This window comes from Salvia splendens, chromosome 6 (genome assembly GCF_004379255.2).
Source record: "Salvia splendens isolate huo1 chromosome 6, SspV2, whole genome shotgun sequence".
Taxonomy (NCBI): Eukaryota; Viridiplantae; Streptophyta; class Magnoliopsida; order Lamiales; family Lamiaceae; genus Salvia; species Salvia splendens.
In genome coordinates, this window is record NC_056037.1 from 30,603,928 (window position 1) to 30,626,694 (window position 22,767).

Below are 22,767 nucleotides of genomic sequence, written 5' to 3' on the forward strand. Positions count from 1 at the left end.
TTATTCACGATTAAGATTTTTTTTATGAACAAATATAATGACTAGAAAAACATCAATTTAGAGGATTTTTGATCAAATTTTTTATGAACAAATATAACATGAAAGACTGAAATTTTTTTACACTCTAGATGTTCATTTTATTTGATCAAATCATTAATATTTTGAAAGGATTTTTGTACTTAAATGTTTTTAGTTTATTTTCCATAAGATTGCTGTGTGATGGTCGTCAATTTTTTTAAAAAATCAATAATTTTTTTGTTTCTAATCCAATTACTACTATTTTTGTAATAGGATAAATTGTCAAATAAATCTTGAAAATTAGTCAAAATCTAGTTTGTGCCATACTTTTCAAAATCGAAGTAATATATGACAAGTTTCTTAATTTTAAGTCGCAATTCTAAATTTTTATCTTCATTTCATTCTTGTAGTAGTTTATTTTTCCTAAAGTTGTATACTTTCACCAAAGGGAAGTGCTTAGTTATAAAATAAACATTACAATCAAGATTGAAAAAATATGTTGATTTGAGAGATAGTAAACTACACAAAAACAGCGAAATGGGACTTTTACATTTCACAAAAGCCTTGAGCCGAGATACATTTGCTCTCTCTCTCTCTCTCTTTCCAATTTCACTCTTTACATGAATCAGAGATGGACTTTCTTCTTCGAAAGCCAAAAACATAAATATGAATCGTTTTTTGGGTGGAAAATGGAACTCTAAACTAAAGCAAGATTGAATTCAAGAAAATATTGATTTGATACCTAAAGCTTCCTACAATTTACATACTCAATTGCTATCATAACCATGAACTCAGCTCTCCCCACCCTGTGCACAAACCTTCTCCCTCTTGTTCGTTGCTAAATAGCGTCTGGTCCGAGCAATCCAGTGACGCCCCGCACGCTAAGTTATACGACTGGCATGCAGAGTGGCACACTCGTAGCCGGTTCTCCCCATTCCCATCACATTTCTGAATAGATATCTAGTTCAACCAATCAAACACACAATAATAGTATTAGAGTTGAAAGCAACAACACAAAACTTAACTAAACTATGCATTGTGAAGAAACTCACCCAGCAGGCTAATCGTTTGGCCGCTCCATCGCAGTCTCTACCTCTTATATAATTTAGAAACTTCCGAGGGCCACCTGGGAAAAGGCGATGGTAGTTGGGCATCACCACGACTTCTTCTAGCTGTTGTAGGATGCTTAACTCACTAGGTGCACAATGTTGCCCCGACATATCGTTCTCAAGGACAGATTTGCACACTGACAGACTTGGGAGAAGCGCTGAACTGTTCTGGCACGTGTAGCCAGCATAGTCGGAGCAACGAAACTCACAGACACCATTGTCACAGACACCGCCGTGAAGACTGCACTGTTCATCACATGTGGCTGCAGATAGCGAAACAAACAGAGGACTTACTCAAGGCACTTTCAAAATTAGTACAATTTCAAATAATTTGCTTTTTCCTTTCAATAATTTTTATGTTCATGTAACAATTACTTCATCTTCTCACTTCAACAATAGCTTCTTTAGCTTTTCCTAAGTAAATATACATATAATCGGACGACTAAGAAACTGAAACTTTGTGTCCCTGAAATTATTAGACTTCTAGAATTTCTCATGAGATCTTATCATGCGCAAGGTAGCATGGATCCAACCCAGGCTGACACCTCTTTCTAGGGAATATTATGTTGGAATGAATCTTTCTATTCGTGTAATTCAAACTATAGCACACTTCATTGAGCAAACAAAACCACCAACAGAGTCGAGATTTTCTCATACAAATTATGGAAAAAAAAAACCCACCCAAGCCTAATAAAAGACAAATCGATTTGATTGCAGTACCTGTCGAGCAGTCAGTTCCAGTGTACCCGGGTTTACAATTACAGACTCCGTCCATAAGGCATTCACCATGACCCCCACAATTGTTAGGGCAAGATCCTACAAACAGACGAGGACACAAGTTGGGAAACAAATAAGGATTGCAGTTTAAGCTTGAAAAATAAAAACTTTGACCACTCACGCTGGCTACAATCATGGCCCTCAAACCCCAGAAAGCACTGACATCTTCCATCAATGCAATCACCATTAAAATAACAGGCATTGGGACATTGACCAGATACAGGGGCAGGATCTACATTGCAGAGTTCATGATAGGCAGGGCAGATCAGCTCACCTACAGAATAGACGTGACGATACTCCATAAGGAAACATGCATTAAGATGCAACTTATATATAAACAGACACGATAATCTGTGACGGCACATGCACACATGTTTGTGGGTGCACAAGACAGATAACCTATAGAAACAAAAGATGTTACCATTAAAGCCAGAAAATTTAATGGGTCCACCAGTTTGAGGACATACTTTCCAAAGTCCATCTACCGCAACCTAGTAATACAGCAAAAAGCACTCTTACAGTCAGAAATTAAAATACACATGCATTTATCAGACATTTGAAGCTTAACAGTAGATGCATCAGACGGTATCACAGGCTGCTGTTTTGCTTTTTTCTCACACCTAAATATTAAATCTATGAAAAAAAAAATCATTTTTTAAAGTTTTTCAAATATTTAACAAATTAATATGTCCCGAAATATGGAAAAGGGTGATGATGCTCTACAACATCAGCGTACAAGAACTAGCTATACAAAAACTATTAGCATACATACATGTATGAGTATGTTTAAAGAGGAAACTGTACCTCCAGTGAGTTGTTTAAACATCTGTGCTGATAACAACCGTTTCCCTGCGTAGCAGACCCTCTAACAAACCCAGTGCGCACCAAATTTGAGGCCATGCATCTGTTATCCAAGGGTACGAGAACTGTAATTATCTGTTATTTATGAATTTCATAATGGTACAGAAATGGTGCAGATAAAACTCACCTTGAATTACTTCCCCGCACTTCACCCAACATACTGTCAGGTGCCCTAGCACTGTTAGTATCCGTACATGAACCGTCAGAATATGCCACATAATATGTACAATAATCAGCCAATGATGACTGGCCGCCTGCAAAGATAAAAAGAGAGGTATTAAGGACCCCAAGCCAGCTGATATGGGATATTGTGAAATATACTGCTCCTATTAGCCAAATTGTGAACTACTAGGATTACAATAACGATGCACAATAAGTATATAGGAAATCATAGAAGTGAATTGTACATCAAACATCAAAGAAAGCGATCCCTTAAAAGATGAAAAATCCTCAATTAGAGCACTCAACATTTAAACCACCAGGTAGAAGTTGTTGTCAGTTGTCACTAGACACTAATACATAAAACATGTCAGGAACAGGATACTTCAAATTTCAAACTGAATCATCCATATTGAAAAGGTTAGCAAAACCCAAGCAAACATTAAGTCATCAACTCATGATCTTCACATAACATCAGACAAGATAGACTTGCAAGCATATAGTGTTTCCACATTGGATGGAGGTCATTCAAGAAACAAAAAGTAATAAAATACGATCTGCAATTAACTGTCCCAAAAAATTTAGACAGATAGTAAAAAGTGACTGGGTTTTGGCCAACTCTATCCAGATTATAGCTTATAAATGTCCAGTTTACTTCTAAATGAGATTTTTCCTTTTCCAATAAAAAATGGCAATTCAAGAACTGAACAGCAGGCAAAATGAAAAAGAAAGGGAACAAGGATCAACTTCGCCTGACTTCAAGTTGACAGAGTAACTTGCATTGAAATGTGGAAAAAATATATCTGGAGAACGATAAAGGACCGAAATGCATGGCTTTTTAACCTATCATTACGTGTAGATAAGAGTATAAATTGACATGCAACACAGAACCGCTAGTAAAAAGGATGCACATGCTACGGCATTACTTGTTAGGGAGCTTAGAAAAGTTCAATTCAATGGAAGCAACAGCAGACCACACCTTTATTAGCTTGTGAAAAGTAGCGAGCCCATTGTGGAAGATCACGACTGTAGTTTATAATAGGACAATAACCTTCTGCCTCCCTATTATATGTACATCCAGAAAGCTGTGTTGAATTGCAACGATATGCACCCTTCCAATGGTTGCAGGGCAATGTAACAAACTCAGTTCCCTGGTTGTGGCCCCAGTCAAGATGGTCTGCTATGCTGTAATTAGCCTGATACCACCCACTGTCCTCTAGTAAAGCAAGCGTCATCTTAGAAACAACTGATCTTGTATCAACTGAGCCCGTCATAATCTCATTCATTAGAAGTCTTTTCTCCCAATGAGATCCTGTGTTAAAAAGGTAATTATAAAACTACAAACATTAACCACTCTCTACTTGACGTAAATGTGTGCAACTGCAACTTAAGGTAAAAACTCAACACAAGAATTTGGATTTGAATTTTGGTGAAACATATATCTTCACTTTCTCAAGACCATTCCACAGATATTTTAGAAATGGTGATACAAAATAAAAACATTAGGATATATGCAAAATAATACAGCGACCAACCTGATGTGCCGCGCCCACCACCATCTTCAAGCTCCAAACCAGTAAAGTTCTCAGAGAAAGCCTGCCAACCAAAAATGTGAGAAGCTTTATCCACTATGTATGTATATATATAATCTACATAACTACTAAGAAAAGAAAATGAAATTAAAATAATGTTTCTCGACATATGCCAGCATACAAACCATTTAAAATAGAATTTGAATAAAATTGGACTCATAACTTTACCCCGTAATGATAGCGAGAGTGCATGATAACTCGAGGAAGTACCACTCTTGTTACCATCCGTCCTAGTTTTTCATCCATAGCTTGTTCTGTTACCTACAAAGAGGTTTGATGATGAAATAGTTGTGAGGACATATCTTACGAGCATGTTAGTTGCGTGGAAAATCCACTAGCTAAAGTGGGTGTCAAGCACGTGTATTTACCCTGATAACTCAAAATAGAACCTTTGGTTGGGATTTTAGTTACAGTTTTATTGAGGCAAAGAACATACATGGTTGTCTCATTTTCAGAATGAACGCTAAACTAAAAGTAAATATATTATCAAATTATTAAGAAAAGGGCTCCATGCTGGGAACTGCTCTATTGATTATTATAAGTAGAGGAAAAGTTTCAGACACAACTTTGTACTTCAATTCAATGCAACAAGCTATCAAACTACATAACCAAAACATAATTTTAAAATTATATCAGTAGTAAGAAAGCATGCAGAATATTAACTTGTTGAAAGAATTTGCTTTTCGTAGATTAGAGTCATAAAATAACAAAATCCAATTAAAAAAGATTATAAAAAAAGATAGGATTCCTGCATTAACATATTCAACGTGGGAAAAATGGCATTTTAATTCTACGATGTCAGTGACAATCTCCTAAACTTAAATACACAGTGGTGGTCTAGTGATAAATTTCCTGATAACCAGTATGTTGAAAATCTTTCTAGACTTACCTGAATACGCCTTCTTTTCCTCTCATCTCGAAAGTGAGCAAAGGCATGGGGATCGAATCCAAGAACATGCATAACCTACAAAAGCCAAACTTCACTACTTCTAATAAAGAAGAGCAACCTAACTTCCCAAGTGTTAACTTGATTTAATCATTTAACTTACCTCGTGGATTAGGGTGGCAGAAAGTAATGATTCCGCTTCAGCAGTCAAGTGCCGAGGTGCAACATTCACATGCCCTAATCACCGAAAAACAATATTGGTCAATGAACTTCCACCTTTAATAATAGCTAATTACATTATGAGAATTAGCTCATTCAAATAAAAGAACCATACCAGCAATAGCACGACCCCATTGATCCCGTTCACATGCAACAGCCCAAGCAAGAGTGTTCCCAGTTGTCGGTCTTGTAGTAACCAAGAGAACTAAATCTGCATCAGCTACGCCTTCTGAAAAAGATAGAAAAGATGTATTTAATAATGCTGAGATTTTGAGAAAACCAACAGATGGAAACATTAATCATCTGAAGTGTTATAGTCTTTTGCAAGAGATAGACCTTCCACATATTCCCTGGGAAGCTGCACACCTCCGTCTTGACCACAAGCAGAGTATCCACTCAGCCGCAAGTTCCCCCTCACAGGCTCAACAGAGAGCGCTCTTCTGAACCAATCTGCTGTTTGCCCAAGAGCCTGTAGTAGAATGAGCATATTATAACATGCTTTCAGTATAGAACAATTTAAGGATTACATTGAATATTAAGCTTAAAGAATATATTTTTCAAGCTATACCCATCAGTAATCCACCTATCATGCAGCAAACTCATAAAAAGAGTTGACGAGAAATTCTTAAACAAACTCCAATTTTAGATTCAACTAAGCTACTAATTCTGTCAAAGGTTACACTTCCCACCATATCACAACAAAATAAATAAAACAAAACCTTGCGAAGACGGAGTTTCTTGTCCTCCTCGGCTATGTCATCTAGTGTGCAATTATACCAACAGTCACCATAAATAGGAGGATCTGCTTGAGGGTTACAAGAAGGGGCACCAGAGTAAGAGGCTCCAGCTGGTTCTCCCAACTGGAAAAGGAAACATAGGCATAAAGGGAAACAATATCCAGCATCAGTACCAGATCAACAGTATAAACAGAAATTTTCATGTTTAAAAATATACTTGCCTTTACAATGTCCCCCACATTCCGGCAGTCTCTATCAGAAGAATGACCAACGGCATCATAATTTAAGTAAATTCTAATGGGTTGCTTAGCATCAATATGCGACAATGGCGATTCAGAAACACCGAGCAGCCCACGTCCCTTTCTCTTAAGGGACTTGGATAAATCAGGCTCAACATAGACTTGAGCAGACACGGAATAAACCTTGTGACCAGGTCTCTTCCTTTGTTCGAGGATTTGATCATGAATGCAAGAATGTGATAATATGTTCTCTTTGTCCTTATCAAGCACCCGCCTTTGAGATTGTAATCCTTCACTCGTTGCAAAATCAGCTTCCAATAGAAGCAACACCAATAATATCTGAGATCAATAGAGATAACTTAGCAATTACTCCTATAAACTATCTGTCCTTTGCAGAAGAACTTAGAAATTCATTGAGAGAAATACAAACTCCATAAGCTTAGCTGAAGAAACAGACCCTCAACTAAACCAAATGAAGCCCAATTTAGATCCATAAATATATCTATTAGTCAATCCAGCAAACACTTGACTTGATCCAATTTTACAAAGAAAATGTCAAAGAAACCCAGAAAGGAATTTTTGCCGAAGATAACGAAATAAGAAAGTAAACAGACACACCCACCTTCCATAAACAAGCACCCCAAGTTTAAAGCAATAATGCTCGTCAAAGAGTAAATAATTAAACACCAAAAAATATCCTTTTTTTTTGTAGTCTCCAGCATTAGCTCAACAAAAATGAAATTGAATGTTTACCTTGAGGCAAATGACAGCAAGATTGAGTTCAAATCTCAGGAGTGAAGAAACCTCGCCGGCGCATCGGTTACATCGAGCCCTCAACTCCATTAAACGACGAACAACCTCAATTGAATCAAATCGCCGCCGCTCCCCTGATCGGCAAAAGCCTCAAAACCCGCCGCATTATAGGCCGTGCTCAAAACCAAAAAGCTGAAAACCGTCAAACCCAAAAAATTTGGCAAAGGCGCCTCGGTTTTCGAAGAAGTCGGCCGAAATATGTGAGCTCTGTGTCTCTTGATGTGTGTGAGCTGTGTTCACTGATTTGTCCAATTCCACAGCACCAAATCTCGCAGATTTTTCAGTTTGGGGGAGAGGAGGAGAGAGAACGGAGATAAGAGTACACTATGCATACACAGTAGAGAGAGGGAGAGAGGAAGATATACTGAATTACTGAACCGAAGATGAACAACTTTTTGGGCGGAGATTGAAAAATGGGTAAAGTTGGAATTGGTAGTGGTAATGGTGAATTCAATTCAGCGCATATATTATTAATAATTAGTATAGAAAATATTCATAATAGCTTGTATTTATTCACGAAAGCAGAAGGTGATTTATGTTACTTTCCTTCTATTCAATTATTTTTTGTCATCCTTCAAATAGTATTATTGGAGGCTTTAAAAATTGGACTTGAGTAATTGTTATATTTTCGTAAATTATTTTATGGAGTATATTAGTACAATTATATTTAGTAGTATAACTTGGTAAGCTAATTTGGTTTCTTGGTCCGATTTTTATGTGCTATGGAAATAAAAAATCAATTATTTTTTATGTGCCGGGGATGATGCCCCAGATGAGCGGGATGATGCAGGGGCAGCCAGCCACTGTTGGGTCGCCCGGGGACAATGTCTATTGCCCCACTATTGATTACTTTACAGGGGCATCCCAGACTTGTACTCTACTGGAGTCTCAGTACACTTCTGCTGAGACTCTCACTGGAGGAGTTGGGTCTATCTCCGGTTAGGGTGCCTCCCACTGAGAGTCCACCGGCTCCAGGCCGTCAGGGTGGTTCGAAGAAAGGTAGGGGCCTCCAAGGGCGAGGGGGTGGCGGGTGAGTCCTCGCAGTCGAGGGCTGGGGCGGAGGAGGCGGGGCTGAGGCGGATGACGACTACGATGAGACACGGCGGACCGTGTGGAGTGAGGAGGAGTGTGTGGCTTTGTCAAAAGCCTGGATCAATGTCTGCGATGATCTCATTCGCTTAAGCAACCAGATGATCGACAACATGTGGAAACGCATCTCCCAAGCCTACTGTTCGTTTAAACCGGGGGATGGAAGGTATCACACGGCTGAAGAGTGTCGGAAGACATGGGGCCGACTGAAGACCGTTGTCTCCCTATTTGCCGGCCTATACGAGAACAACGGTCGCATGCTTACCAGCGGCCAGACCATGGAGGATGCGGAGTAGGTGGCGATGGTGGAGTTCCCCGAGCGCGGCAAGCACGACACGTTTAACCACTGGGACTCCTATGTGGTGCTGATGAAGTCGACAAAGTTTCGGGCGGGTGTCGTCGCTTGCTGGCCGAAGCGGCTGAAGATCAACTCCAGCGGTGACTACAGCAGCAACGCCGGCTCCACCGACCTCCCCGACGATGCTGAAGATATCCCGAGTCCTCTCTCGTTTAACCGCCGCCGTCGCCGCCCGATTGGGCAAACGACGGCGATGTGGGCGTCTAGGGGAGGCGCCAGCAGCGGGTCCCAGGAGATCCAATCGGCAGCCCCTGCAGCATTCCAGTCGACCCCCGAGTTCTCCCGTATTGCCCATATCCAACATCATACGAACATGATAGAAACCACCAAGGAGTGGAGAGCGACCGATGACCCCATACACAAGGAGATGCTGCAGAGGGTCATCGACTTGATGAGGCGTGATGTTGGGCTCCCACCCATCAGCGGTGGGGGAGCATCTGGGGACTCCGACGCCGCCGCGACTGGCCTAGGGGACGACGAGGAGTGAGAGGAGGGCCGCGTGTGTCAAAGCTTGGGGATGGTTTTTTTATTTTCTCTTTGAACTATGTATTTTTTCACTATGTATTTTTTTTTTAATTATGTATGTTTTTTATTTATATAAAATGTTCGCATTTTCTCCGTATTCGTGTCGAAATTTTAATTCTGTATTTAAATTTCGTATATAAAATGTGAAATTGTGTTGTTGGGATGTCTTAGTGCTTGTCTATTATTGTGCAGTGGGAAGTCCTAGTGATGTGGCAGTGGGGTGAGAAGTGCTTATGACGTGATAGAATGTGTTTTTGGAAAGTTCTAGTACTTGTCCGTGGGGAAGTTCATAGTATTGTGGATGCTCTAAAGTTTAATAGCAATTCACAATTAAAAAATATGCTCATATTTTTCTGGTGATCCTACCCAACCCACTTGCTTCTATGACAACTAGACTTTGATTTAATTTGTTAAATATACAAAGTTGCTGGCTGGATAAAGTTTGATTTATTTAAAGTAATTTTGGTTTTCTATTATTGATAATGGAAAGGGGTGCACGCAATTATGGAAGAATCATGAATTTTGTTTATATTGGAAAGCAATTTATTGTTATTGTATAAATGTATTGGGATATTGCGATTTGCATATTCCATGACCATCAAATTAATTTTGCTAAATATAATTACTATTCATACATTTTCGATGTCAATTTTAGAATGGCTCCGAATTTCTTAGCTGAATATATTAATGATTCTGCATGGATGCGTGACTACATAACTATAATTACCGAATCTATTAAGAGCAATAGTGAAAAAGTCAGTTGGTAAAATTTGCAAATTAAATGTCTTTGCTCACATCTATTTGTGGGTATTTATGTTCTTAACAAATTGAGAAGAGCTCCTGTGAACAATTAATAAGTAGTATTAATTAAAATTCATTACCCTAATTAAGATTTAATAATCCTAATTAACCAAGTGATTAAGGGGAGTTAATGATGCGCGCCTACATAAGTTTTTGTCTAGCAAATTTGCATAACCCTATCTTATTTTCAAATGTCAAATTAATTTTAATATTCTTTTCAATCGAGCCAATACATCCCAACTGAAATTACGTTCACTAATTTAATTAGACAAAGTGAGACTAATTATAATAAATAAAACCTAATGCAAACTTTATGGACTAAAATTCAACCGAATCCAATCCAAGCTATCCAATAATTCAGGACATAGATTTGGACTTTAGAGAAAATTAATTGTCCTAACAAAAAAGTAAATAAGTAATTAAGAAGAAATATTGAATGAACTAAAACATAAATTATGTGGGTGTTAGGGCAGTTGGGTTTGGTGTTTTGCTGACCAAAGTCCGACAGGCTATATTATATTTTTTGAAATGGATGAGTCCAATAGTTGGGAATTTTACCTAATCCACATTTTTTAAACATTATTTCACACCCAACTTATAATTATAATTTCGTATTATCTACTTTAATAATCTTCTAGCTTAACAACTTTATTAAGGATACAGCTCACCAATTGATTGGTAACTATGCATTCTAATGCAACAATCCATAAGGCTAATAATTACCTCAAGAGTATAATAATATTATAATCACTAGCTAGAGAGACAAATCAATTAAATCAATTTGCAGAAAATTACAAGCTATCGGATCCTCGGCTACATAACACAGCAACACGTAGAAAACCATTTCAATTTTAAAACTTCGGAATTATTTTGGTATTTAGTGTTGCCAATACATGCGAAATTATATTTTACTATAAAATTGTCGGTCACGTTTCCCCTATTTTTTTGTTATCAATTTAAAATATTACTAATATTGAAAAAATTATTCAGTGTCCATTATATGTACGAAGTTTTAATTTGGATGTAAATATTTTTATGAGAAAAAAAAATTATTTCAGAGAATTAACAGCACTAAAAAATGTAGTCCATATCAACATACTCAAATTCAAAAGAATATTGTTTAAATTATGAAATACTTGTAGTATTACATACTTACTATATAACTTTAATAAAATAAAATAAAAACTTTTCATTTTTTATTTATTTTTGTGTTTGTTTTGTTTTGTTCTGAGATGATGATGGATGCGAATTTTAGGAGAAGGAAAAGTAGTTATCCTACTTCGTTTTTCTTTGATATGTCATGTAGGTAAGATTTTACTTGGGAATGAACATACATAAAAAGAGGCTATTTTCGTAACTAAACTTAGAAAAAATATCTCATGTTTGGTAGAGATGATGTTAACAATTTTGCATAGGAAAAAAGGGCCAATGGTTGGTTTGACACTCCAACAAACTTCTTTGAAATAGTACTCTGTAATAGTTTTATATTGTAAATTTTTTATTATATGCAAATATTTAATTTATGATAAAATGCTAATAGGTGGAGTAGGAAAACTTAAAGAGGCTATTTCCAATTTGTACATCATAAAAAACCAGATCAAAACTATGATAAAATCAAATTGGACCGAGAGGATTATTTTGTCTAAATTTACATTCGAAAGAGAATCTCAATTAAGAGTAACAACTTTGTTAGGAGGTAACATGATTGGTGGTCTTATTTAATACTAGTAATGTTTCATAGAATCATTTGCAGCTATATTCAATCGAATTCCAATCTCATTTCTAATTAACATTTAATTCATGGTAGAGTTGATGAGGCAAAATTATGAACTCTCACAATTATGTTGTTCAAGTATTGTAGTTGGGCTTGCTAATGGGCTGATAAGGAAATCAGTTTAATGGATTGTGCTTTAAAATGGAAACAATTTGGAATGGGGGATGAGTTGGCCCAGATAGCAATAGGTTCTTTTTTATGCATTATTTCAAAATTTTATTTTTAGAAAAAATTTTCTCTTATATTAATATAATAACTATATGTTCTCTTTCTAGTTAAAAAACAAAACCTTCTAAAATTTCGTATTATTCCACAAGTTTGACATTTTCAATGAGACGAGGGAATGGTTTTTTTGTTAGTGTCCAAAATTGTCTTATTAATCGTGGGGGCGGTGGTGGTATTATTAATAGTGTCAATTCAACTTTGCAAACACTTCAATTAGAATTAATATTGAAATTACAAAAAAGTACAATCCATATGTCTGCAAAACTTGGTTGAATTACCATTTGTAAATAATATATTGTCTCGACTTTATTATCATTTAAAATATAGGATCAAATGAGAAAACTACTGCAGGATAATTTATTTGTTAGATTCGAAATAATTAGCTTGTATTTAATCCCAAGAACAAATATACTGGCAGTGGAATTAGAAAGTACTAATGATAATTAAATTGTTGCAAGATTTATGTGGCAAATATAAGAAAAGCAGCAAACTGAATTAATGCAGCACTAAAATAGTACATTAATGCCGTCTCCACATTTAATGATAATTAAATAGCACCTATATATTTATTGCCTCACCTTTATACAGTTCATACGAGCAAACATACCACATTGTCAGTTAATTAAATGTAAAATGATTACACGTTTAAGTAAATGGTTGATTTTTGTCTCATCCATTATGAACATGTTGTATCACTCTAATATGTCTCAACAATTATGCAATCATCATTTTATACCGTCGTTTCTTTTATGGGATTAAAATAGCTAAAACTTTTCGACAATTGGGATATAGTTCATGAATTGAAAATAAATGTCCCTTATCTACACGTTCAAGGATTGCCCATTAATCTTTATAGTTTTTTTATTTGATTGAAAACTACATATCATACGTAATTATCATGTAAATATGTGATGTGTATTTTTGACTGCCACAATAGCTGGATTTCTTTTACAAAATGTTTTATTCTAAAACAAAACAATAAATACTGAATGAAAAATATTCAAACGGTGATAAATTTTCTGAAAAATGCCTCAAACATTGAGCTAAAATCAATCATATACTCAACATTTAATCATATCTTATGCATGGGCTAAAATCGATCATATACTCAACATTTAATCATATCCTATATAGAATTAAAATTTGAACTTTTATTGGCATTAAGAATACACAGTCTTGCTCTAATTTGAATGCGATTTTAATGCTCCCTCTGTGCCCTACAAATAGATAGATACTTTGGGAATAAGATTCACAAGAGAAAAACTTGTAAAAATGAAAGTGGATTAATTTTATGGGATATATCAAAATAAAATAAGAAGACTATTGTTTGGGAATAGAGGGTGGAATTTGCTTACATTATTACCATTCTTATATTTATAATATATACACTATATGGGATGCGTTAAAATGGTAATTTTTCTTAAATTGCTAACTTGCTAACACATCAGCATAGTGTATTAAAAATATTAACACGATCACATTAAAATGTCAACACATATTTTTATAGACATTTTAATAAACTGTGTTGACATTTAAATATCAATGTCAACATAATGTATTAAAATATGAACTTAAGTTTATGTTGACATTTCAGTATCATCGTATTGACATTTTTAATACAATGCATTAATGAGTTGGCAATTTAGCTAACTTAAGAAAAGTTAGCAACGAATCACACGTCTCAACACTATACAATAGTATATATTTTGACTTTTTCTAAATATTAGTAAAAAATTCCCCACCTTCAATAGGAAATAGCTAACATGCGTAAGTTCTATGACCTTTAAAACTACAATCCAAGTACTCTGTCCATCTCTCTCCACAGTCCACTGCATCTTGTTTATTTTCATCTTTGATTAATTTTATCATGCGACAAAAAATAAAGTGGCATGGCACATGGAATTTTGGCTGCTAAAACTCCAAATATTGTAGTCGCAACTCCAGTTACCTAAGGTTTTTGATAATAAATTAAAAAATCCAATTATTTTTACAATTATATAAAACCAGTTTTGAATGATTGTATAAGAATATAGTGTGATATCAGTCCTTATTCATTATTATTTGAGCTAATCACGCCATTAATGAGTGGGAATGCTCAAGTCTCCACATGTGCTTACATGTACCTAAAAATGAGAGCCCTAATTAGCCATCCACAACGCTTTCTCTTATTCGTCTCTTAACCGTCTCATCTCTTCACTATTCATGGGCCGCACTGTACTTTTCATCTCATCTCTTAACTAAGAGACAGCACCTGCAACCCTCCATCTTTTAATCATCTCATCCCTTAACTATTCATTCAATTTCATTTTTTATTTTTATTTCCAACAAATTCAATTAATAAAAACACACTTCATTAAATAAAAAAAATTACAACTTAAAATTCTAAAAAAATAAAAAAACCACATTAATTAAAATATAAAAAAATAAAAAATAGTTGTCTAATGGCGTTTGAGAAGAACAGATGTGTGTTTGTGTGTATAAATGAGACTGAAATGGGAGTATTTATAGAATAAAAAAAGAAAAAAAATTAAAATTTCAACGGTAATAATACTGTTTTCATGTTTTTATTTTATTTTATTTTTATTAAAATCAATTTTTTTAAAAAAGTGATTATTGCGTCAGCGTGACGACGCCGACTCGCGGGCCGGCGAATGGGCGTCACGCCTAGCGCCAGCCGTCTCGGAGGGACGAGCCACTCGGCGAGACAGGGACGAGACGGGACGCTGCAACGCATCTCTTAACCGTCTCTTATCTCGTCTCTTCGAGACGAGACGGTTAAGAGATGCGTTGCGGATGCTCTAAGACCATCTGGTAAAGTGACACGTGGAGGATTACCATTGAACATATCAATGCAACATAGGATGCTCCATCTCCAACCAACCAACATAGGATGTTCTCTCATAACATTTGATAAAATGTCTAATTACTCTTGAGAGATTTTTGAGAAATAAGAAAGGATCCATGAAAAGGGTTAAGGTAATTTGATTATAGAGGGAGGGGGCTATACAATTTGAAGATAAAGTCCCCAGTTTTTTTCTTGCTTGCTGCAGGTTAGCACAAATGTTTGGGATATGTCATTCTCTCAGTGATCAGTCATATCTACATAGAGCTTTATCTACACTTGCACTACTAGACACCATTACTAACACATGTACATTCCAACCAATCGCAGCTTTGTTAGGGTTGTTTGTGGTCAGCTCTCCGAAACATGATCACTTGCAAACTTTCTTCAGTCTCTTTGCCGCCTGCACGAATCCTGCTATCACTTGAAGCTCGTCCAGTTGCTACACCCAACACACATATTTCTTAATCAGTAATCGCAACACAACAAGACCTTGTGCAAGTATTAACAAACCTGTGAAACAAAATGCCTCTGGACAACATCGATTAGTTGATCCTTGGAAGGGTTAGGATTTGTATCCACCTGAAACCGGACAAATTAGGTTAATATGAATTGTAAAGCAACTGTATCTTTCTTAGCTGTGGAAGCCACTCACGAGGTTAAAATGCAGAGCATATCTCCAGAGCGCGGCCATCTCAAGTTTGCTGAGGTCGACCTGAGGTATTTAGCAATGATCAATTGTAGTAGATGATTTGTGTGAATGAGATAAAGAAGCAGCAAAAGTTGCTTTAGTCTTTTATTCTAATTAAGAGAGAATAATGGAAAAGGGAAAGCCTTTCTCACCGAGGACCCTTTTGCTGTAGAAACAGAATCCTTCAGCTGTGATTCAGATGAGAAAGAGCGACGGAGAGCTTGTTTGATGAACGGTGAATGCGATGCCTTGACCTATGGGAATTATGAGCATCGTCGAAAGCTACAAAAATTGCAATACAGCATATAATTAGATCACTTTAATGGATGAATACAAGGTTGTACAAAAATGGGGGACAATATTATTAGAAAAAGTGGTAAACAAAATATAAGGAATCCTATGTAACTTTCACAAATACTTTTGCACATCTTCAAACATAAAGCAATATTTTTGCTTGAATAGGAAATATTTATATCATAGAACAAGATCAGTTTCAGCTTCAAAGTTTTTCATTTGATTTTGCAGAAAGAGGACCTCATATAGTTCACATGAGCCAAAATTAAAAATTCAAAAACCTACCTACAAGGCTTACCAATATCCGAGCAATTCCAATGCTCGTGTTCACTCTCAGGATAGTCGTCTTCTTCGTTCCCAGTAGGAGGTTCAAGAACACTTAAAGCATTTCTTTGCAGCTTCACCTCAATTCCATTAGGCATTAGTGAGAACCTACACATCCATCAGCAACCCATCAAAAAACTAATTCCACTAAATAATCATCCTATCACAATGTATCTTTCTCAAGCATCTCCAATCTTTTTTTAAAAAAATTACGAATTTCATGGAATATTATACAATGATCAACAATCCTAACTCTTTCCTTCAAAAACAGTTTCTGTTGAGTTGGGAACTCTTGAAACTCTATAGCTCAGATAATACAGAAATACTCATCAATAAATGCAAAACCAATGCATCAATCACGGGAAGCACTGATCATCCTTAGTTAATTTGCAATATATGCTAAATTCATATAAAAATTTAAATAAAAATGAATATAATGTCAGAATTGCCTCAACCTCCCATGATAAGCTAGTTTGCTATAACAAAACATAGCGAAAGTTATCTTAACGAAGAAGCATAAAAGGGGGAAAGTAAACAAAAAATTTAATCAATTGGTAAAAATAGAAGTCAAATAGCACCCACATTATAAAAACAACAGTAATTAAATCAGTGCTAGCACAAAAGCCCCACATGCAAAAAAAGGAATCCATTATCACCATAGCTCAAACAATTACTCAGATGATAAATTTCAATGTCACTTCTGTATAAGTTAAATTATTAATTACACAAGTTTAAGCTTAAAAAAGAACAAAAAGCATTAAAATCTTGCCAAAATTACTTCCTTTATTAGCCCCAAAATCAAAGCAGAATGATTCCAACTAAAACAGCACATTTCTCCAATAAGCAAATTGAAAATTGCAAAATTGAGAGGAGAAAAACGAAAGAAGAAAAGGAAAATTTTGTAGTGAAATCATACCAGCCAATGCCATCCACCGAGGCCAACAGCTTTCTTGAAGACGCCCTGAAGCCCCACCAGCACCGACTTTGTGCGGTTGTTTCCGGTGACGACAACCTTGGTGTGGCGGGTCAAAACAGATAGCTCCTCCTCGGAGCTGTCTCCGCAGCTGTGGAGATGCGATGAGTGAGATGAGAATCCGCCATTGCTCACCACTGCTGCAGCTTCCAGCATTTTTCAAAAATTGAGGAAAAAATGGAAGTCGGTTTCCGGAGCCCTAGGTATTGAAATGAGGAAGACAATTCATTGGCTGGCGTAGCTTGTAACTGCCTCTGGATGAAGAGTGCTGGCAATTCAGGAAGAATTTGGGTGTTTTTTGGAGAGAGAAAACACAGTGTGACTGAAAATTGAAGAAGATGAGAGGGAGAGAGTGGGTGTGTTTGTGTTTTCTTGCTGCTTTTTGATTAAACTTTAATTATTAAGTGAGGAGCTGTGAATCCCGATGGTCTGCAATGGTCCAATTATAGTTCACCACGTACTCACACTGGCTAGCCAATCATGCAGCCGAGTTGACTGTTTGACTTCATGGAGTAGCTACATGACCAAATTGCCCTTTCATATAAACTTTGCTTTTTATTTTTGTGTTTGTCTTATTTACATATAGGAATACTGAATCTGGGAAGGTCCGATGTTAGAGCACCCATAATAGGGCGGACGATAGGCCACTCGATGCCTCGGGTGCGCCATCGTCTGTCCACTGTGGACGATAGGATACCGTCCGCTCCATCGTCCGCCCATTGTGGGCGACGCGGACGATGCAACGCGTTTTTGCTTTTTTTTTTTATTTTTTAATTCCGAAAAATTTATTTATATAAATACCCCATACCCCACCTTCATTTGTAACATTTCCATTCACTTTTCCACACTCAAATTACACTATAAAATGGATTCTGGTGAATATCCAAATCCGAATAGTCCGATGTTTGGGGGTGGTGCACGTTGGCCGGGTACAGACCCTGACGAATATCGGTCGTTCGACTCCAACACGCAGTACGATCCTGAATTCAGTACGGATTCGTACAGTCTGTCTGACATGGAGCCGTCTCCAACTCGCCCCGCCGCCCCTTCCCGCCGCGCCGCCCCCGCCACAAAGAAGCGGAACCGGCACCGGGCGTACAAGGTGCCACCTCCGAAAACGAATGAAGAGTACGTCCCCGGGAGGATGAACTACTAACCGGATGAAACCCTCGTCTTGGCGAGGTGTTGGGTGGATATTTCGAAGGACCCGGTATTCGCGAACAACCAAAAGCAGGTTGTGTACTGGGAGCGCATCGCCGAGCGCTACAATGTGGCGAAGCCGCGGAGAGCTACAATGTGGCGAAGCCGCCGAGCGCATACAAGCGCCATAGGGAGCACCTCCGCAAGCACTGGGATGAGGTGAAGAAGCAAGTCAACCTGTTCTCGGCGGAGTACGAGAAGTGCTCGAGGGAGCAGGGAAGCGGCGAGAGCTTGAGCGATGTGCGCGATAGAGCACTGTTGTCGTACCAGTCAATGTACGTCGACTTCAAGCATTTCAACATCTAGGCGCTCTTGAAGGACAAGCAGAAGTTCCAGGGCGGGATTCTGCCATCGGCTGCGCCAAAGAGGACGAGGACCACCGAAGCCGGTGCTTACACAAGCAGCGAAAGCGGCGCATATCCGGTGGACCTCAACCGGACGATGTACGGGGAGGAGGAGAGTTCTGACACACCGGTGTCTTCCCAACGTCCCATTGGTGTCAAGGCTGCGAAGAACAAGGGGAAGGCGAAGGCGGCATCCTCCTCATAAGCCGCGACCGTCCCCCATCGCCGATCCCGACCCCGGCGGCACTTGCGTACGCGGAGTTGGCAGCGGCCGCCAACCGGAGGACGTTGTTGGACACGCACAACGCCCTCATGCAATGTCAGGACCCGGCCAAAGCCGAATACCTCCAGAGGATGATCGATGAGTTGCACCACAAGTTGGGACTTTTGTAGAGTAGTCAACTTTTTTTTCATTTCTAACTCGTTTAAACTTTTATTAATCAACGTAGGATTTGCCGTTTTTAATTAATCGTGATATTTTAAATTATTTTGCATTAACATATTTAAAAATATTTAAATTAATTAACAAAACAATAGTGAAACCTATATGGCGGCCTTTAGGGTGGCTTAGAGCATCTCCAGCGGCGGACGTCCGGCTCGGACGTCGGCGACGGGCGACCGGACGTCCGCCATTGTGGAAAATAAGGTTGGATACGCCCATGCAGGTAGGACGTCGCACGTCCTCGGATATCCGCGGGACGTCCGAGTCGACGGGCGCCATTGTGGGGGGGTTCGGACGTCCGTTTTTTTTTTTTTGATTTTTTTAATGTAATTTCTACTTACTGATTTTTTTTCCTTTTTTCCCTTTTATTATGTAATTTTCCCTTTTATTATGTAATTTTTCCATATGTCCGAGTCGGACATCTATGTATTACATAATTTTCCCGTATTCCGTGTCAAAATTATAATTCCGTTAGATAATTGTGATGTATTTTATTGCGGGAAGTCCTAGTGGGAAGGGCGATGGGAAGGGCGGATTATGCAGGGGAAGTTCTAGTGACGTGGCAGTGGGATGGGAAGTCCTAGTGACGTGACATGATGTATTTTTGGGAAGTCCTAGTGGATGTCCGAGTGAGACGGGCAACCACTGGAGATGCTCTTATAGGCCGCCGCACTGCAGGTGGAAGGGTAGGAGGATAAAATACTGACGTGACGATGCATAGGGCGAGCTTTAGGGTGTCCCTTAGGACGCCACACTGCTAATGCTTTGAGTTGTAGATTCTTAATTTATAATTAGAGTATGAATGTGCACAGTTGCAACTAGAAGAGTTTGTATAAATATGATATTGTTAAAGCTGACTTTTACCTGTATGGAAATAGTAAACTATATAAACGTTGTCCTATTATTCCATTTTATATTCATTGATCAGATTATACCAGGTTGATAAATATGGAGGAGTAGTATAATTAAGTTGCTCTTGTGTTCATTTGATGGAATATACTGTAACTATTTTACAAGTTATCAAAATCTATAAGCCTCATTTCTTCCACTAAAAGCATCCATTTTAAAAAAGAGAAAAATATGTGTGAATTGACTTAATAATAAAGTGATTAATGTTTGAGACTAAAGATTATATGATAGTAATGTGGCATTGAAATTTTTGTCAATTTTGCCTATAAATTGCTAAGTAGTTATAAATAACAAGAATTGTGATTAAGATATATCATTATTAGTATTATTAAATTATTGTTATCCAGCACATGCCTACTCAACTAATAATGAGAAAAACATCAATTATTGTTGTATGTTTATGCGACGGTACTGTCCCCATTATTCTATTATCACTGCTTAAAACTATTTACTATCCTTGATATTGACATAACTGTTAAGATGTGTACAAAGGACAATATATTAATTCACAATTCATCTAGCATTAAATTATATTTTGGTAATGAATTCACTGTGCCTGAATTAGTTACCACACATAACAATAAGAATTGATGCATATCTTTCTCTTTTGGACAGTTATACATGTCCCCAGCAAACAATAATTCAAAATATTCAAGGAATTTTTTAAAAAAGCAAAAATATCAGATATTGTCCTAAAACTTTGTTCTAAAAAACAACATGTCACGCCAATGCAATAGTCGAGGCAGATGAGATATTCTAGTACGGAGAAAGAGATGAATCATAACATATCGATTTTTCGAGATTAGAAAATATATTTGTGACAGTTTGCCACAATAATTATATGCTACTCCACTTAAATTGCAAGTACTACAATTTAAATATATATATATATATATATATATAGGTCCATGATCAATTGAGATTTTTTAAGCTAATTGAGAAATGAGATGCAATCTCAGCCACTCATTTTTATTAAATGAGTGGTCCAGATTTTGCCACACAAAAAATATTTTTAAATTAATTTATTATGAAAGGGTATAATGGTAATTTAAGTTAGAAACAAATGAAACACGCGTGGTTTCCAGCACTCCAATTCCATTCCCAATTTTCCTCCAATTCCATTCCCAAATTTCTTCCATTAAAGCAACGCCTGCACCAAATCTTCAACCAATTAGCCAATGGAAGGCGTTTCCGCCACCGTCTACCGAGGAAGCTCATGAGAAGATTATCCAAAGTAGGCGACTCGTCGCAGTAGTGGCTGCTCAGATCGGAGTCGTTGCGGAAGCGCTTCTCCTCCGGCGCCGTTCCGGAGGGGCACCTGCCGGTGTATGTCGGCGATGAGATGGAGCGATTGGTGGTGAGCGCGGAGCCTGACGTCAATATTTATCTTCCAATTTTCAGGTTAGCATTCCCCAATTTTACCGATTCATTCATGAACTCCGTCGATCTCCAGCCGAAATTGATTTCAGATGTGGATGGTGGCGGTGACGGAGACACCGCGGCAGCGGATGGAAGGGATGGGGATTTGAGAGATGTGTTTGATGTGCCACGGTGGTTCTGGAAGTGTGAAGAGCATTACGAATTATGCGCTGGTATGTAAGTGTTGCATATTTCTGCCAACTGTTTGATGAAAGTTCTAAATGAGTTGTTGACATTTGATATTCTCGCTATTGATATGTGAATTACAAGTGTTGTTTTTTAGTTGTTGCCATTTTAATACGAGCTGTTGACATTTGATATTCTCGCTATTGATATGTGAATTATAAGTGTTTTTTTTAGTTGTTGACATTTTAATACGAGTTGTTGACATTTGATATTCTCGGTATTGATATGTGAATTATAAGTGTTATTTTTTAGTTGTTGACATTTTAATACGAGCTGTTGACATTTGATATTCTCGGTATTGATATAAGAATTATAAGTGTTATTTTTTAGTTGTTGACATTTTAATACGAGCTGTTGACATTTGATATTCTCGGTATTGATATGTGAATTATAAGTGTTATTTTTTAGTTGTTGACATTTTAACACGAGTTGTTGACATTTGATATTCTCGATATTGAAATGTGAATTATAAGTGTTATTTTTTAGTTGTTGACATTTTAATACGAGGTGTTGACATTGATATTCTGGATATTGATATGCAATGATTTTGTTTCTTTGATTGGATGTGGTGACATGATACACTATCCTCTGTTTTTTTCCATTGAAGGCCTTCAAGAGAGATGCAGAATCACTGGAGAAGCTAATGGATGCCACGAGGGAAAAGTTGTCGGACACCATGGCTGCCGTTCGATTATTTGTGGTGGAGATCAGCGACTTGACAATGGAGCTCAGTGACAATGGTTCTGATTCGAAACTATTCTGCTTCAGATCTCGCGAGCTCGTGGAGGTGACGAAATCGTCCAAGGATCTGAGGCACAATGTGCCGGCGGTGTTGGAGGTGGAGGTGGATCCGAGCGGTGGACCTAGGATACAGAATGCGTCGATGGAGCTGTACAGGAGAAAGGAGGAATCCGCGAAAATCAATATCACAAGTTGTTGACAAGTTGTAGACATTTTGCTA

At 37.5% G+C, this 22,767-nt stretch overlaps 3 protein-coding genes across 3 annotated transcripts; 1 reads left to right on the forward strand and 2 right to left on the reverse strand.

Annotated features, from left to right (window-relative positions):
* Positions 1-538: 538 nt before the first annotated feature.
* On the reverse strand, positions 539-7,864 carry LOC121809592 (leishmanolysin-like peptidase). The gene is made up of 17 exons (XM_042210315.1): positions 7,351-7,864; positions 6,580-6,936; positions 6,341-6,481; positions 5,958-6,090; positions 5,737-5,850; positions 5,566-5,639; positions 5,406-5,480; positions 4,685-4,777; positions 4,460-4,520; positions 3,904-4,236; positions 2,893-3,019; positions 2,709-2,808; positions 2,326-2,395; positions 2,026-2,178; positions 1,848-1,943; positions 1,071-1,390; positions 539-978 (listed from the first exon to the last, which is right to left on the reverse strand). The coding sequence occupies exons 1-17, from the start codon at positions 7,438-7,440 to the stop codon at positions 796-798; spliced, it is 2,520 nt and encodes an 839-aa protein (XP_042066249.1). The 5' UTR covers positions 7,441-7,864; the 3' UTR covers positions 539-795.
* Positions 7,865-15,119: 7,255 nt separating this feature from the next.
* Positions 15,120-17,685, reverse strand: LOC121809093. Its single transcript, XM_042209641.1, has 7 exons — positions 17,246-17,685; positions 16,295-16,430; positions 16,134-16,143; positions 15,868-15,969; positions 15,680-15,739; positions 15,538-15,606; positions 15,120-15,466 (listed from the first exon to the last, which is right to left on the reverse strand). The coding sequence occupies exons 1-7, from the start codon at positions 17,460-17,462 to the stop codon at positions 15,395-15,397; spliced, it is 666 nt and encodes a 221-aa protein (XP_042065575.1). The 5' UTR covers positions 17,463-17,685; the 3' UTR covers positions 15,120-15,394.
* Positions 17,686-21,522: 3,837 nt separating this feature from the next.
* LOC121809094 lies at positions 21,523-22,746 on the forward strand. The gene is made up of 3 exons (XM_042209642.1): positions 21,523-21,602; positions 21,671-21,793; positions 22,414-22,746. The coding sequence occupies exons 2-3, from the start codon at positions 21,734-21,736 to the stop codon at positions 22,744-22,746; spliced, it is 393 nt and encodes a 130-aa protein (XP_042065576.1). The 5' UTR covers positions 21,523-21,602; positions 21,671-21,733.
* Positions 22,747-22,767: the final 21 nt, after the last annotated feature.